The sequence below is a fragment of the Aureobasidium pullulans genome (genome assembly GCF_000721785.1).
Source record: "Aureobasidium pullulans EXF-150 unplaced genomic scaffold scaffold_5, whole genome shotgun sequence".
Taxonomy (NCBI): Eukaryota; Fungi; Ascomycota; class Dothideomycetes; order Dothideales; family Saccotheciaceae; genus Aureobasidium; species Aureobasidium pullulans.
In genome coordinates this window covers 1,359,586-1,374,530 of record NW_021941025.1, presented here as the reverse complement: position 1 = coordinate 1,374,530, position 14,945 = coordinate 1,359,586, and the positions used below count along the sequence as shown (strand labels likewise).

The window sequence follows — 14,945 nt, the reverse complement described above, 5'->3', positions numbered from 1 at the left end:
ACACGAGAGAAAGGGATGGCAAGGTAGTATCACGAGCAGGGATGTGGTACAGTAAGAAAAGAGCAGCATGTGAATCCGAGCAAAAGCAGCTTGCAGTGGGTGGTGTTCAACACGACGGACGCAAGTTGCAACGTGCATGATGCGTCGGTGGTGGATTCTCTGGAAGCTTGAAAGTGTCTGAGCTCACAACTGGGGGCTCCACTGTGCGCTGGTGCCCTGGTATATGTAGAATATATCTCTCGATCCCGCCCGTGCCGGCGCTCAAGTCCTGTTTCCTGTTTTCAACTACCTACCTCCCAACTCTTATCAACAGCATCAAAGAAGCCCAGTCTCTCTTTCTGATAAGAAGCAATAAACCAACCGGACAGCCGCCAACGCTCTTGCCCTCACGACGCGCAACCCCTCACACATCGTCGTATCGGTACCTTTTCTCACGACCCAGGCCAACCTAACCCCCGCTCGCTGTCCCTCCGCGCCGCATCTGGCCTGATCTTAAGAAGTCCTCCGCGCGCTCTCTCACACATCACTCGTCGACATGGCGGCATCATTGGACTATCCGGCACAGCAGTTCAACGTGCACCGCAGGCCTTTGCCATCGGGCACGCCCGCCATGGACTATCTCTCACACTCCCGCTCGCGCACCATCTCGTCCAACGTTATGCCTGCTCCTCAGCAATACCAGCACTCGCCTGTCCCCCCGCCGCTCAATCAATCTCGCCGCACCCTTTCCAATGCCACCACCTCGACCACCAGCACCCATAGCAGCGTGCACGGCCGCGTTCCTGCAGCACCTTCGTCATACGCTTCGTCAATCCGCCGATCGACCTCGTCTCGCTCCAACAACTCTCCTTCGTCATACGTCTCCCTGATGAGGAAACAGAAGGCCACCGTCTGGTGCGACCGTGCCCAGCTCGAAGATCCTCGTATCCTCGCCCAGCAAAGAGCTGCCAAGGTCCGCGCCCAGATGGAAGTCGTTGGCGGAGTCTCGGCCACTGGCAACGGCCGCACGGGTGGAAGCAGTGGAGGTATTGCCAGCAAGATCCGTCACCATGGTGCTGTCAAGGCTTCAGCCTACTCTGCTGCCGGTAACTTGTCTGGAGCTGGTGTGCCTATGCGTCTCAGTGCCAGCGAGGTCGACGAGGACAACAGCGACGATGACAGCGCCATTGCCCGTTATCACCAGCGCAACAACTCTGGACGCAGCAGTCTGGGTTCTGGCCAGCGTATGCGCGAGAGCTACTACGCTGGTCCGACTCCAACTGCCACTCGCTTCAGCAATGGCAGCACTCCTCCCAGCAGAAACAGCCACAGCCCTGTTGACCGACAATCAGAGCCTCGTGACCGCCAGGACTCAATTGCTACCACTCGCTCATACTCAGACGCCACTCCTCAACAAGGTGCTGTCAGAAACGACTACTTCACCCATCCTGGCGGTAATGGCGGCTCCAGCGGTTCAATCCAAGAAGAGCGTTCCTTTGGAGATGTTGGTGGCCTGCCCACTCGTAACCCCATGCACACATACGGCGGCAGCGACCAACAAAAGACAAATGATGAGTTGCGCCGACGAGGCAGTGTCGACGACCGCACAACCACCATGAGCGGCGTCCGCCTATTCGTCGCAAACCCCGACTCGGACTCGGACTAGATGCTTCATTTCTTGACATGCCCCCCTTCAAGACCTTATGCAGGGAAGCCGCTGGCTCGGCTCTATTCCCCTTCAATGGACATGAGAATGATCCTGACGATCTCACCTTTTCCCCCTATTCCTATATTTATCTTTGTCATTGGCCCCTTCGCTTTTCTTCTCTTTTCTTGTAATGTCCCCCAACACATCAGTCTTTCTTATTGCAACCTTCCTTTCAATACCACTACATTTGTGTGTTTTTGTCTCCTTCGATCGCTTAGTATACCAAGGCCAATGCCTCCCTTCAATGGAGAGGGAAATGAACATTTTTATCTATAACATCTTGACTTGCATCTTCCAATATCATGTGCTGTTTGCAAATGTTCATGGCGATGGACCTGTTCTTCCGTGTAAGAGGCCAGCACTCAAAGTGTCTGGCAGTGCTGCTTCGTGGTGATCTTCATCCTTACCTCGCCCAATCAATACTGGCCCTTTTCGAGGAGACCAAACGAATACACAATGAGCTTCATGTCCGAGAGGAGAGCATCCACGGTGCCGTTGCCGCTGACGCTCTCCGGAATCCAGCTTATGTCTCTCGATAGCCTTGCTCTATCGTCGACTAGGATGGAGCTCCAATGCGTTTACTCTGCAATTCTGCAACTTGTGTCCTCCCCAATCAAACCACGCCCGTGTCACGAAAAAACCCCTGAATCTGGAGATATTGAAGTGGGTCATTAAACAGTAGAATTGGTTGCAAAAATATCGCGAAAGCAAAGGAGAAGAAAAGAAGAAGAAAATGGCAAAGTCCCTATCAAAGATGCGGCCACACACTCATATCCTCCGCAACCTGATCCCTCAAACAATGCCCCTGCCTCCCCACAACCTCCTTCAAATACTCAATGGTATCCGGATCCTGGGTCCAAAAACTGCTGCCCCTGATCCCACAAGCGATATTCGGCGCAGCACCTTGCAATCTACCTTCAGTATCTACTCCAATACCCGGAGGAGAGGCTTTGAAATCGTGCTCTTTGGCACTGTGGTCTTTTCCTTTTTTGGCGTTTACGATGGCGATTTCGCTGGGGGCGTCTTGGTGGTGGAAGAGTTCTGGGTTTGCGGACCAGCAGCGGAAATTCAGGTCGCGGCAGGCTTCTAGGATGCGGACGTCGTAGGCTTGACTGCCGCCTTCGGGCTCTGAGCCCGCTACATCGGTTAGAAGGCGGCGGGCACCTGGGCGAGAGAGGGCGAAACCGAAGGTACACAGGGGAGATACGCTTTTGTGTACCACTCTGGTCTTTACCGGGATACCGATCTCGCGGAGGAAGCGGCGGGTGAGGATGTGCATGTATTCTGGAGATGGGAGGGTCGTATCGCTGACGGCTACGCGGGGCACTTCTGTTTCGTTTGCCCAGGAGTGGGAGCTGAACATGTCGCCGCAGTGGCCGAGGTAGAGGATATCCCATTCTTCGGAGTTGCCCCAGTATCCCCCAGCCTGCTCTGGTGTGACAATCTTTTGTCGTGTTTCTCTTTGGGTTTGTCCGTTTTGTTCGGTGAGGAGAGTGCGCATGGCTGCTGCTACTTTGGGGACTTGGGAGGTGCGGAGGTGGATGTCCCAGTCTACGTCGTCTTCCATGACTAGCATTGTTTCTAGCCCTGAGTCGAGGAACCAGCGGAGGACGTTCAGGTGGCCCATCCATGCCATTGCTGAGCCGCGAGTGATCAAGGAGCCGTTCTTTGTGCGGAAGTTGTTGACATCTTCGTCGGTCCAGATTGGCTGATCGGGGATGGTGATGTCGATGTCGGTGATGTTTGCTGCCAGCAGCAGGCTGTTGCGACGTTTTGATGTGAGTTGCGATACCGCGACGATGGCTCCAAACTGAAGAACTATGTCAGCAATCCGTGATCAAAGCGTGGGCGGTCTAGTCATACCCCTAGAGTCGCATTCGCTGCAGGGAGATCTGGTACATGGAGGAAGTAGTCGAGTCCTGCCTGCACTGCTGAGGATATCGTCGTTGAGGGATGTCCAGAGTATGTGTAGAAAAAGAAACAAATGAGAGTGACTACAGCGATGATGACGAACCGCCTTCGACGCGGATCCAGCATCACCGGCGACCGTGACCGTGAAGGAAAGGCGACAGCTGCTGCTTTGGCGTGATGCATTGCTGGAAGGGATGGGATCTGTACGAATGAGTGGACGAACACGAAGGTGGAAAAGACAAAACCAAACGGCAGGTTTGGCTTCCGAGATGTTTCGACACTTCTTCTCTACAGCTGAAGCCTACCGTCTCTTCATCAGGGGTTTGCGCCGCTCCATAAACTAGCTATCGTTCTTCGAATGCACGTTGCCAAGCTCAAACTTGGCAGGAGTTGTGATAGGCAGAGCGGCTGCCTGTGTCCCTGAGCGGTGGGTCTATGTTGATGCTCTCAAGCTGTGTGCTAAGCAGCAAACATTCGTGCTGTGCATCAAGTTCATGCCGACAAACATGATTTGTTTGAGAAGTGGGCTTCTCGTGTTGTGGTCTTGCAGCTTTCGGGCCCCTGGCGGGAGTGTCGTTTGGCTTTCGGCTCGCATCCCGCAAACAAGCTTCCCGTCTTCTCCACAGTCCACTCGTTCTAGCCCTATGCTTTATACAGTGATATGCAGATAGTGTATAACACGAGAAAGGATAAGGAGACTGCCTTGTCCTCAAGTACAGCTACACATGGTTACGGACTTCTTGGACAGAGTACACTCGCAGACTTGTTCAGCATGTATAGCCGAGGTATGCATACCTGTAGATCACTCTCCCGCAAGTGCTTATCACCTTGCATACGGCCTTATCTGTCAAGTCACTACGTATTTAGCAAGGCGGATGCTCTGTGAGGGTGGTCGATCAAGGGATGGACGATCAGTCTGAATGCTGAGGACAAGACTCCCAGCTTCATTTAATTCTATCAACACTCAGCAATGTCTTGGAAAGTGTCAGACGCAACACTTGCAGACGTTCCCGCCATAACCTCAATCTACTCACACGATGAACCTACACCATTCATCAAGCTCTGTCTAGGATCGCTAAATGTGCTGGCGCTGAACTTCAATCAAGCGGCTCGCATCGCTGATAGCTTACAAGACTCGGACGAAGCCTGGCTAGTCGCTCGAGATGAGCGTAACAGGATAGCAAGTTTTGCGGAATGGCAGATGCCCAGGGAAGAGGCAGATACAGAAGAGCAGATGGCGGAAGAGCTGGTATGCTGGAAAGCACTCCTGAAACTGTGTTCAAACAATGACGCCAGTTAGGCCGAAGCACAAGAAGCCTACGAGGACTCGATCGCGCCTGGAATGAATTCAACACTCGTCGTCGAGTTTAGACACCGAGTCACGAAGCTCCGCAATGACGTGCTGCGAGGCCAGAGGCATTACTGTCAGTATCGATGCTGCTACTTGTTCTTCTCATGGCGTTGTCAACAACTGACGAAAATACGACAGTGCTCATGAACATAGGGACGGCAAAGGCGTCACAGCAAAGAGGAGCGGCTACGGCACTCGTAAAGCAAACGTTTGACGCCGCGGATCGAGAGCAAGTTGCGATTTATTTGGATACGGACTCGGATGGCGCTGCTAAGCGACTCTTTGACAAGCTGGGATTTGAGGAAGTTGGCAAATTCGAGATTGATCTCAGCAAACATGGCGGCCAAGGGTGGCACTCGCATGTCGGCATGATAAGAAGGCCTTTGAGTGGTGGTGTAACTCGTGTCGAAGAGGAAGGAGCAGTCGTGTGACGGGTCTTGGCCGCGTAGATGTGTAGATTTTCCCAGATTGGCAGCGACGGTCGCGACTTCCTGCTGTTCTGCAGATCCAGGGTCGTCACGAGCGTTGCCGCTCCTCCATGTTTCGAAATTGAATTTCCCAAACACAACCAAGACAACCCCCCTTTGTGTTTTTATTATTAGACACGCCCGAGGCATTCAAGACACGTCGATTTTTACTCCATTAGAGTCGCAGCAGGCCAGCGACAACTTTTCTTCTCAACATCACTTCCTTGTAATTCCGATCCGCGGCGACGTACCCCCTTGTGTTCTGGACCGTTGGTACCTGCATGTGACGCAACCGACAGAAATCAATTCATCTTCAAAACCTCTTGCACATCCTTCAGCTCTTGCGACAGGACACGCGACATGACTGATAATCAGGACACGAAGCCTGCGCGTTATCGCTCCCAGCGAAAGGCGCCGGCGACGTCTACACCACAAACGACTACCGATTCAGGTCTGGGTAGAAGCAGGTCTCGCTACCACCACAACCGCCAAAATGCTGCACAATCTCAAGAGCAACCTCTCGCCGAGGCCACAAACGAACAAACCATTTATCCGAGTAGATCTCGGTCGACTCGACGTAGATTCGAGACGGAAACTGGAGCGACTGCCGGGTCAGCCGACGACGACGATGACCGTCAATATGGAAGCATGCGTTCATCACATCACAAGAGCTTGGAGCAGTCAGATTCTCCTCATGAAGTGGATCCAATGGCGTACGCAATGGCTCAGGCACCAACCCGAATCCGCGCAAAAGCTGAGGCCTACATACCTGATCAGGAAGCGGGTGATGTTTCGGCTGAAGAGACGGCTCGATGCTTTGGAGGCCTCTTTGGTAGAAAAAAGAAGAAGAAGAACAAGGCCAACAGAGCTGCAAAGACACCGCTTGCTCCTCGCCCTGCTACCAACAAGTTGGGCGAACCTCCAACCGTCAAGCCAGGAGGAGGCGGTATAGTTCCTATGACAGATGCACCATTGTCGGCTGCAAATGTCCAGGGTAGAGTGAGTTTTACGGAGGAGGTTCCCAAGAGCGAAGGCTAACCGTTGACAGCGTGTCACGATCGAGTGTAATGGGAAATCCATCAATCTCCCAGTCACACCTACCACTTCAGCCTCTGATCTGATAGCATCAGCCGCCAATATCATGTCCGAAAACATCGACCTCCGAAAATCAGTCCTTCTCGAAAACTTCCACTCAGTGGGCATAACAAGGCCGCTGAGACGATACGAACACGTCAAAGACGTTATGAACTCCTGGGACGAGGACCGCGCCAACTCTCTCATGATTGTGCCTGAGAATGCCATAGAGGCCGATCCAATGAATCTCAGCGCCGCAAATGCTCCCCGTCAGAAGCCAAGAGAGTCTGCTTTCCTGTTGATGCATTCCTCAAAACCTGGCAGTTGGGACAAACGCCTCATCACCATTCATCAAGATGGTCAAGTCACTATGGCCAGACCGGACAAAGAGACTGACACCACAAACATTTGTCATCTAACAGACTTCGACATCTATAACCCAACAGCTAGCCAATTGAACAAGAAGATAAAACCTCCAAAGAAGATATGCTACGCTATCAAGAGTCAGACAAAGTCCAGCATGTTTATTCTTAAGGAGTCGATTTATGTCCACTTCTTCTGTACATCAGAGCGCACACTTGCAACCAGTTTCTACGATGCCGTCCAGAGCTGGCGCAGTTGGTACCTAGTCAATGTCTTGGAAGAAGGCAAGGCGACTAAGACTCCGGAATTGGGACGATCGGCCAGTAAAGCGACAAAACAATCAAAGCAATCGTCTCATACCCAACAACCCTCGACTGGATCTATGGATGCTCACTATCAGCTTGGCACTTTCAAACCAGCCATGGACCTTGAGAACTTCGAGAGACCTTCCTCATCCAGAGGTCAGGATACCACAGCTGGAGCGTCGCTGGGTCTCAACTCTTTCAGTAACAATGCTCCCGCTCGAAAGCCTTCAGTGCGTGAGCGCACGAGTCATCCTGTGTCGTTATCTAAGCAACAACAGCTAGCAGATGATGAGCCGCTTGTCAACCTAGCAAGCAATAGAAGACCTTCGTTAGACAACGAGGCTGCAGAACGAGAGGCGTTTACTAGTGAAGGTCTGCTGGGCAGAAGCTACTCGACTCGCCAAAAGATGGCTGCAGAAAAAGAGGCAGCCGCTAAGAACCCTTGGGTCACTGGTCCTTCGCTACTCAGTGGTGACCAAGCAGAAGGACTCAATCGTCAGACCTCTGTCAAGCGCACAGGCTCAACTCGCCGCACTAATGGCACGGAACTCAGACATCGCCCGTCTACTCGTGAGCGCCTTATGGCAGCCGATGATGGATTGAAGCGATCCGGCTCAACTCGTGCAAAAGAGCCATCGAAGCCGCTAGTCGATCTTACACCCACCTACCAACCTCCGCCTCAACACTTCAAGAAGGGCAAGGGCTTCCACCCTGACCAAGTCGGACCCGGCGGATTAATTGACAACGCAACAACTCCAGATCAACCCTACTACATTCCCCCAGCTCAAGACTGGCGTGGTGGAAGAAACCACTCTCCTGCGGCCGCCAATGCAGGCGTCAGTCGTCAACGCTCACTCGCCCACAGACCAGGGCCCGAAACCACAGACGAAGCCTTCACCGGAAGCGGCCTCCTGAACAATTCGCGAGGTGGCTACACTGGTAAGGCCTCCGTTGGTCGAGGTGTCATGAGCGGCAACAGAAATTCCCGCGAGCCCATGCTCGATGTATCTGAAGAAGGCAGATATGTCCCTGGCAGTCTTCTTAATCAGGTAGCTAGAGCGGAGAGAGAAGAAGGTAGAGGTGGACCGATCATTGATCGCAGCAAGTAAAAGCTTGCATAATGGTTTTTTTTTCCTTTTTGTCACTGTCATCGTTTGAGTCGAATTTCCTACCAGCAAGCGTGTGCTTTCTGCTCTTTCATTTATCAGCGTCGGGGAAAAGTCTTTCTGTATCAACAGTCTCCTTTGTTGATTTGTTGCTTTCAAGATATCCCATACTTCATTTTCAGTTAATGTTATCGTTCGAGCCAGACGGATCATTGATTTTCCCAGTGACGAGCATTCATATGAATGCAAGATGTGAGACCAAGTCATCGACACCGCTCGACGAAGATAACCTTATGCTTCCAACAATGTCAGCAGAGTTTTCTCATGAGCGGCGCAGATGAAAATGAACTACATCTTCTTGATGAAGTCAAGGTTGGTCTGCACGGATTCTCGCAGTTTTTGCACATGAGAATAGTTGGAAAGTTCTGGGCATCAACCTCACCTCATCTATGTTGTGCTTTTGTATATCACAAACTCGCAGACAGTATATGGATGACCCTAGAAAGAACAGACACTATCGCGTAGAAGATGGAAGTCGGCCCAGCACCCTTGTTATGTTGGCCATCTGTCGCAGCATCTAGAGAGGAAGTCTCAAGGTCTCGAAGGGCCAGTATTGCGAAAACTTCTACATCATGAATGACTGCTCAACACTCGGAGAAACGATTCTAGTGACTGGAGCAAGTTGTGCTGACAGCCCAAATAGAAATAGTGCTCGAGATCCAACATCAAAACTAAAGCAAGCAGCGTTTCTCACAAGAAGCCCTACCAGGACAAGGATAGAACAAGATGAGCCAGACCAAGCGCCGCAACGGGCGATCGTTACTGACGACATTGGGTCATGCTAGCACAAATTCATGCCGCACAGGATTCTCGTATGGTGACTCAAATGACCTTTTCCCACAAGAGCATGTGTTTGAGTTGTGTATTTGTTGGACGCAGGTGATATTGTAACAACAGAGCTAATCATTACAAATATGAAGCAGTAGCTCACTGTGGACAACACATGGGTTATTAAAGAGTTATTCTACTCTGACAGCAGTATTCAATCTCAGAGTCCATGATAAGACGCCACTCCAGACTCACGAAGTGCCCACGCAGCGGACGATGATTCTTGTCCTGTGATTCTTCTCTGCTTCGTGTTTCTTTTGATTCTATGTTTCGCTAGATAGGGACTTGTCGATGCGGCTGTCATCGACCCATGATCTCCTGATAAGCTACTTTTGAATCGAGCAATGGGCGCTCGATCATTGTCCGGGATGCAGCTTGCACCTTCTTCTTTCCAATCACTGACGAAATTGTGCCGCAAATTTCCGGGTCATGCGTGGTGTAGAGTGTGGAGTTACGAAGCCGCAGAGCTTGAAATAGGTCTCGTAAGTAGATCTTCTTGAGGCATGGCAAGTTGTGTTTCATCCAGCTCAAGACTTCGATCCATGAGCCCTCCCGAAGGCCAATTCTCCACATCACGACGGACTCCAACGTGTTTTTGTGCTTGTTGAGTAGGCCCGAGAGAAGAGTTTTCGAGATGGGCATGGCTTTAAACTCTAGGGCTGTGATGCAATCTGACTGTATGGATCGTAAAATCTTGTCGCTGATGTCAAACCTTTCAGGCCAGAAGCATCGGTATCGATCACCGCACACTTTCTCAAACAGATTATCCTGTGCGAATGATATAGTTTCTGCGGATTTGGCAAGAGAAAAGATCCTTGTCATCGAGTCCAGAGCGACAGGGTTCAACATCTCTGGAGCTTCGAAAGCGACCGATTTCAGTCCTGAGAATACCGAGAGATCTTCTTCAAAGTAACATTCCAAATCGAAGCTTCTAAAGACAACGAGTTCGTCCAGCGTATCCATATCGTCGTTCACAAGCAGGTTTAGTCCCGTGAAATGCATCTTGCTGTTAGCCATGGCGTCAAGGCATGGTTGGATCATGAACTCCAGGGCAGGCTTGAGGTTAGAACCTGAGGTTTCATCACGGTGCCAATCGAGGTGACGAACAGGTTCCCAATCTGCCCATGGATTGGAAGTGACTTGAAGCGTGACACAAGTGTTGTAAATCTTGACTGCGGCAAAGGCCCGCGAAAGCAATTCAGTTGCTTCGCCAGACGTTTCCATTCTATATTCCTTCATAGATCTGTTGAAAGCGCACTGCAGTACAACTTTTGCATCTGCATGTTGTTCCAATGCCAGTTCACGGTCTTCGGTCTGGTCCTTTGTCGTGTATGTGAGGTACTCCACGAATTCTGGATTTATGCGACCAGCAACGATATGGATTTTTTGAATGCGAGGTCCGAACAATGGATGTTCACATACGGCGACAAGATGATCGAGGCTCGGACGAGTCATTGATGATGAGACCGTGGCGATGTAACGTTTTGAGAAGCTCCTGGTCGCCAAGCTTGACACTCTTCTGCTGACAAGTCGCAATGCCATGAGTCCAAGTCGGTTTGAGTCATTGCATATTGTTTCTATCAGTTCGCTGGGTAGAGTCTCCATCGATATGTCTGGAGCTACTCTGATGGCAAGAGCGATAAGAAGCGATGGAAGAATGATAGGGTAGAGTTAGGAAGGGAGAAAGAGCGATTCATAGGCTCGTGGGGGAGTCTCCTCGGTGGGTAGAACAAACGATATTGCTGCCAAGTACGTCGCGAGCACAACTTGGTCGAACCTTCGTCATCAAAGTTACTCTTAAAAACTCAAGCACGATGTATAAATTTCCGCCCTGACCTTTATCAGCAGCGTTGAGTTCCATTCACTTATTTTCCCTTCCTCCTCTGCGACAACAAGATGGAGGAGAGAAAGGCCCATCTGGAAGGAAAGCATCCCCTCTTAACAAGATGGAACTTCACAACCCTCGACATCAGTAAGCTCGAACGATGCGAAGTGTCCGCCGAAGTCGCGAGAGACCTCGGTATCGCCAAAGTCCCGTCAACAAGGACAGTCAAAGTCCTCTACGAAGTCATGTTCCCTCCTCACATGAGAGGACAAACCAGATATCTACAGGACCGCAAGTCGCTGTATCCGCGTGCATTTCCTGACTTCCTCATTACCAACATGTTTCGAAAATATCCGGAACCTGGGCTCATTATTGCTGGTCGTGTTGATCGAGACAAATTCGAGAAATATCGTCTCTCGGAGGACCTCGCCGAGTACATGGACGCAGGCAAATACCAACACTTACTCTTCAGCGAGACTATGGGCTTCACCCAGGAGTTGGACGACTACCTCGATCAAAATCCTGTAGTGACGCTGAAAACGAACCAAATCATCAACAAACACTATAACAAAGACGGTCTTGCATGCCTGCAGGGTGCCTCTTCTCGCCAAGCTACCAACAGCAGCCAAGGTCATCCGCACATGATCCATCGCCTGAAGGTGGTGGTGGCACCTATCGGTCTGACACCTTTCTCTGGACTGATACATAGGCCTCTGTGTATCAACAGAGTGACAAGATTGATCAAATTACGCTTAGCGGCCGAGATGGATGTCTTGGAATTTCTGGTGCAGCTAGGCGGCGAGGATGCTGCGACAGAGACCGGTTTTGCTCTCCGCACTTGGATGTACCTTTCAACGATTGTAGCGGAGCCAGATATTGCCAGAGCTATGAGTGAGGTTGCGCAAGACGTGTTGAACAAAAGAAGCGATTTTACAAGCATGAGGCTGATAGAGATGAAGGTTGCCAACGGAAATGGTGAGGTCGTAAAATTGGAGAGTTGTTACTCGAGCAAGACTTGGCAAGCTCTACAGGAGAAATGGAGTGAGAGTGGGCTGGGGGGTGTCGACAACTCGAACGGGTACCGTGTTGGAGACCTGATCAAATTTCCTGCAAAGAACGAGAGGTTCGCAAACGAGAAGGCGCTGGGCGAGAAAAGACACGGTAGCATAATTTGAGCGAGATCATGATGTGCGGGAATGAATTATGTGGTATCGAGGTATATGCTAGCTGTTCAAATGTGAATGTCACCCTTCTCGTCGTAGAAGATTTCTCTTGCCTTTACGCAGCGCAAGTGGTTCTTTCCGCCTGACAGTGATGAGTCGTGGTAGAAGAGGTACCATCTGCCTTCGAATTCAACGATAGAGTGATGAGTGGTCCAGCCGACTACAGGCTCCAGGATGGTGCCACGCTGGGTGAAGGGACCGTACGGGCTATCACCAACAGCATATGCCAAAAGATGTGAGTCGCCTGTCGAGTAGGAGAAGTAGTACTTGTCTTGGTACTTGTGCATCCAGGCAGCCTCGAAGAATCGTCTCTTGTGGTCGTCGGCCTGGATGGGCTTGCCAGCTTCATCCACAATCAAGGCCTCGCGAGGCGTCTCGGTGAACTCGAGCATGTCATCGGTCATTTTGGCGACACGAGGGCCTTGTGCAGCGACACCCTCGCCTGTAAGCTCTTGTGGACCGCTCCAAGCAGCGTCAAAGTGTCCCTCCTTTTGCCAGCACTGTAGTTGACCGCCCCACAGACCACCAAAGTAGAGGTAGGCCGAGCCGTCCGTGTCGACGAAGCAGGCGGGGTCAATACTGTAGCTGCCCTTGATGTAGTTTTCTTGAGGAGCGAAAGGACCCTCGGGCTTATCGGAGACGGCGACACCGCAACGGAAGATGCCCTCCTTGTCGCGAGCAGGGAAGTAGAGGTAGTATTTGCCGTCTTTGGTAGCGGCGTCAGGAGCCCACAATTGCTTCGAGACCCATGGGACATCCTCTTGCTTGAGAACAACGCCGTGATCTGTTACGGGACCGCTGAGCGAGTCTAGCGAAAAGACGTGGTAGTCGTTCATATCGTATTGGTCGCCATTGTCGTTGTCCTGGATGTCCGTCTCGCGGTCGTGCGACGGGTAGATGTAGATTTTGCCATTGAAAGCGTGGGCCGAGGGGTCGGCGGTATAGAGGTGAGTGATGAGGGGCTGCTTGTCCGACATGATGGTGGAGGTATGCTGTAGAGTAGAATCAGGGTAGATGAGCTTGAAGACCTACCGGCAGCTCGATGGGAGTGTTTATAAAGCGGTAAGGTCGAAAGAGCAATGTCCATGGTGTTTAGCCTGGCCGCTCTGCCTGTACTGTACAGCCTGTGCCGTCGACGCGGCTCTGAGACTCTCGATTGTCTGCCATGCGCATTGCAAAGGGAAAGTGCAGTTTAGCCTAAAGTGGAGTCGTCGTGGAAGAAGAAGGTGGAGGAGGGGTTCGTGGGGCTCCCGTCTCTGCTTGGCGCCTTCTACAACCGCGCGCGCTCGACGACTTCTTCCTTCCTCACACGACAGTCATATGACATGCGACTTTCAATTGCCGGGGCGATTATGACATGACACAGAGTGCCTTAGGTATCGAAGTCTTTCGACTTTTTCTTGAGCATATCGTGGTCTGGTCTATCGAAATGACACCATCTTCGGCAAACCAAGCCCATTAATCTCACTATGAGTTCGAGTCCATGGACTGCCTGTTCCTTTGTGTACTTGAATAGATTCAGACAACTGTCCGCTGTAGGTATGAAGCTCTCACATGGAGTGCTGGCTATATCGAAGCCTCGAGCATGTATGCTTGTTCTGACCAAAAGATTCCTCTCAAATTTGCGCTTTCCACCGACCTCGTGCGCGTTTTCGCCGTCATCAGAAACCGACTTCCTTCCCATTGCCGAAGCCTCGTTCGCTATACATATTCGCTCTGTGTCCTTTTCCACATCATCTACCTCTACTACAGCTTGACCGAGTGCTTCTGTTAGCCTCGGTCGAAGATCTTCGTCCTTTACTCAAGGAGTTGTCAAAGCCGTCGTATTGACTGCATGGCACTGGCGTATGTCACTCCCTATGGATCGTTCGGTTGAGCTCTTTACGCTACCCAACGAGATTATTTCGCAGATCTTTTCTCTACCGATCCTCAGGAGGAGAGATCTAGCCGCACTCCGACTCAGCAGCAAGCACATCGATGCCTCGGCTTCGAGGGATTTCGGTAAACGATACTTCGAATTCGTTCATTTTACCATTTTCAAGCAGAGTCTTGTCGCTTTGCGAGATATCTGTCAGCATCCTTTACTCGGTCCGTGGGTGCGCCATATCAGATCCTTTGCACAAAAGCCTGTAGATATAAAAGCTACACTGCTGGGGTCTATAGAATACACCGACCGAGTGTTGCAATCGGTTCGTTTTCAATCTCTTAGGCGTGTCATGCTCATGCGCATACAATGCTCTTATGGTGCGCTCATTGGACTTTTCAGTGCCTCTGCTGGTTCATTACGCTCTTTGCACTTGAGGCACATTGCTCTACGCCGGGAATCCTGGAAAGTTCTTCTGCACTGGATCCGCAATAATCTTTCTCTCAGTCGTCTGACGCTTGGGGGACTACATACCATCAACGAAGCCGCTATTGGCGAGGCGCGCTGCCTTGTTAGAGAGCGGAACATGGGGGGCTTCCATACAGGTATCGGGAGAGAGCACATTCTCTCTTGCATAGATCGAATTCTTGAGGGCTCACAACTTCGGATTTCTAGGAGAAGCCACTTGATCAAAGGACTTGTGCGAACTTCATGAATGGAAAAAAGGTTGATTCACCCATTGAATCGTTGACCGTGCTTTTCAAGACCAACACTCTCTACAAGAAATCAGACAGCTCTCTCAACAACCAGAACGTTCTTTCTGGCGACTCACACGTATGATGCAATGTTGTAGCTTCTGAGATAGACAAAGGTGATCTCAC

At 51.1% G+C, this 14,945-nt stretch overlaps 7 protein-coding genes across 7 annotated transcripts; 4 read left to right on the top strand and 3 right to left on the bottom strand.

Moving 5' to 3' along the window:
- Positions 1-213: 213 nt before the first annotated feature.
- Positions 214-1,955, top strand: M438DRAFT_344156 (uncharacterized protein). Its single transcript, XM_029905148.1, has one exon. The coding sequence runs from the start codon at positions 536-538 to the stop codon at positions 1,643-1,645; it is 1,110 nt and encodes a 369-aa protein (XP_029762944.1). The 5' UTR covers positions 214-535; the 3' UTR covers positions 1,646-1,955.
- A 480-nt stretch (positions 1,956-2,435) lies between these two features.
- Positions 2,436-3,724, bottom strand: M438DRAFT_269388 (uncharacterized protein; the record flags this gene model as incomplete). Its single annotated transcript, XM_029900324.1, has 2 exons — positions 2,436-3,497; positions 3,551-3,724. 2 exons carry the CDS (start codon positions 3,722-3,724, stop codon positions 2,436-2,438), a joined length of 1,236 nt encoding a protein of 411 aa, XP_029762943.1.
- An 844-nt stretch (positions 3,725-4,568) lies between these two features.
- Positions 4,569-5,380, top strand: M438DRAFT_353851 (uncharacterized protein; the record flags this gene model as incomplete). The annotated part of the gene is made up of 3 exons (XM_029906911.1): positions 4,569-4,847; positions 4,899-5,022; positions 5,088-5,380. The coding sequence occupies 3 exons, from the start codon at positions 4,569-4,571 to the stop codon at positions 5,378-5,380; spliced, it is 696 nt and encodes a 231-aa protein (XP_029762942.1).
- A 396-nt stretch (positions 5,381-5,776) lies between these two features.
- Positions 5,777-8,267, top strand: M438DRAFT_333642 (uncharacterized protein; the record flags this gene model as incomplete). The annotated part of the gene is made up of 2 exons (XM_029903632.1): positions 5,777-6,415; positions 6,465-8,267. The coding sequence occupies 2 exons, from the start codon at positions 5,777-5,779 to the stop codon at positions 8,265-8,267; spliced, it is 2,442 nt and encodes an 813-aa protein (XP_029762941.1).
- A 1,185-nt stretch (positions 8,268-9,452) lies between these two features.
- On the bottom strand, positions 9,453-10,763 carry M438DRAFT_269906 (uncharacterized protein; the record flags this gene model as incomplete). Its single annotated transcript, XM_029900350.1, has 1 exon — positions 9,453-10,763. A coding segment is annotated over one exon (1,311 nt), but the record flags the coding sequence as incomplete, so codon positions are not given.
- Positions 10,764-11,516: 753 nt separating this feature from the next.
- Positions 11,517-12,256, top strand: M438DRAFT_344152 (uncharacterized protein; the record flags this gene model as incomplete). The annotated part of the gene is made up of 1 exon (XM_029905147.1): positions 11,517-12,256. A coding segment is annotated over exon 1 (529 nt), but the record flags the coding sequence as incomplete, so codon positions are not given.
- M438DRAFT_333639 (putative xylosidase) lies at positions 12,209-13,177 on the bottom strand (the record flags this gene model as incomplete). The annotated part of the gene is made up of 1 exon (XM_029903631.1): positions 12,209-13,177. The coding sequence occupies one exon, from the start codon at positions 13,175-13,177 to the stop codon at positions 12,209-12,211; it is 969 nt and encodes a 322-aa protein (XP_029762938.1).
- Positions 13,178-14,945: the final 1,768 nt, after the last annotated feature.

What these genes read in the sequence shown, in the direction of transcription:
- M438DRAFT_344156 (XM_029905148.1), top strand. Translation starts at nt 536, where the DNA reads ATGGCGGCATCATTGGACTATCCGGCACAGCAGTTCAACGTGCACCGC.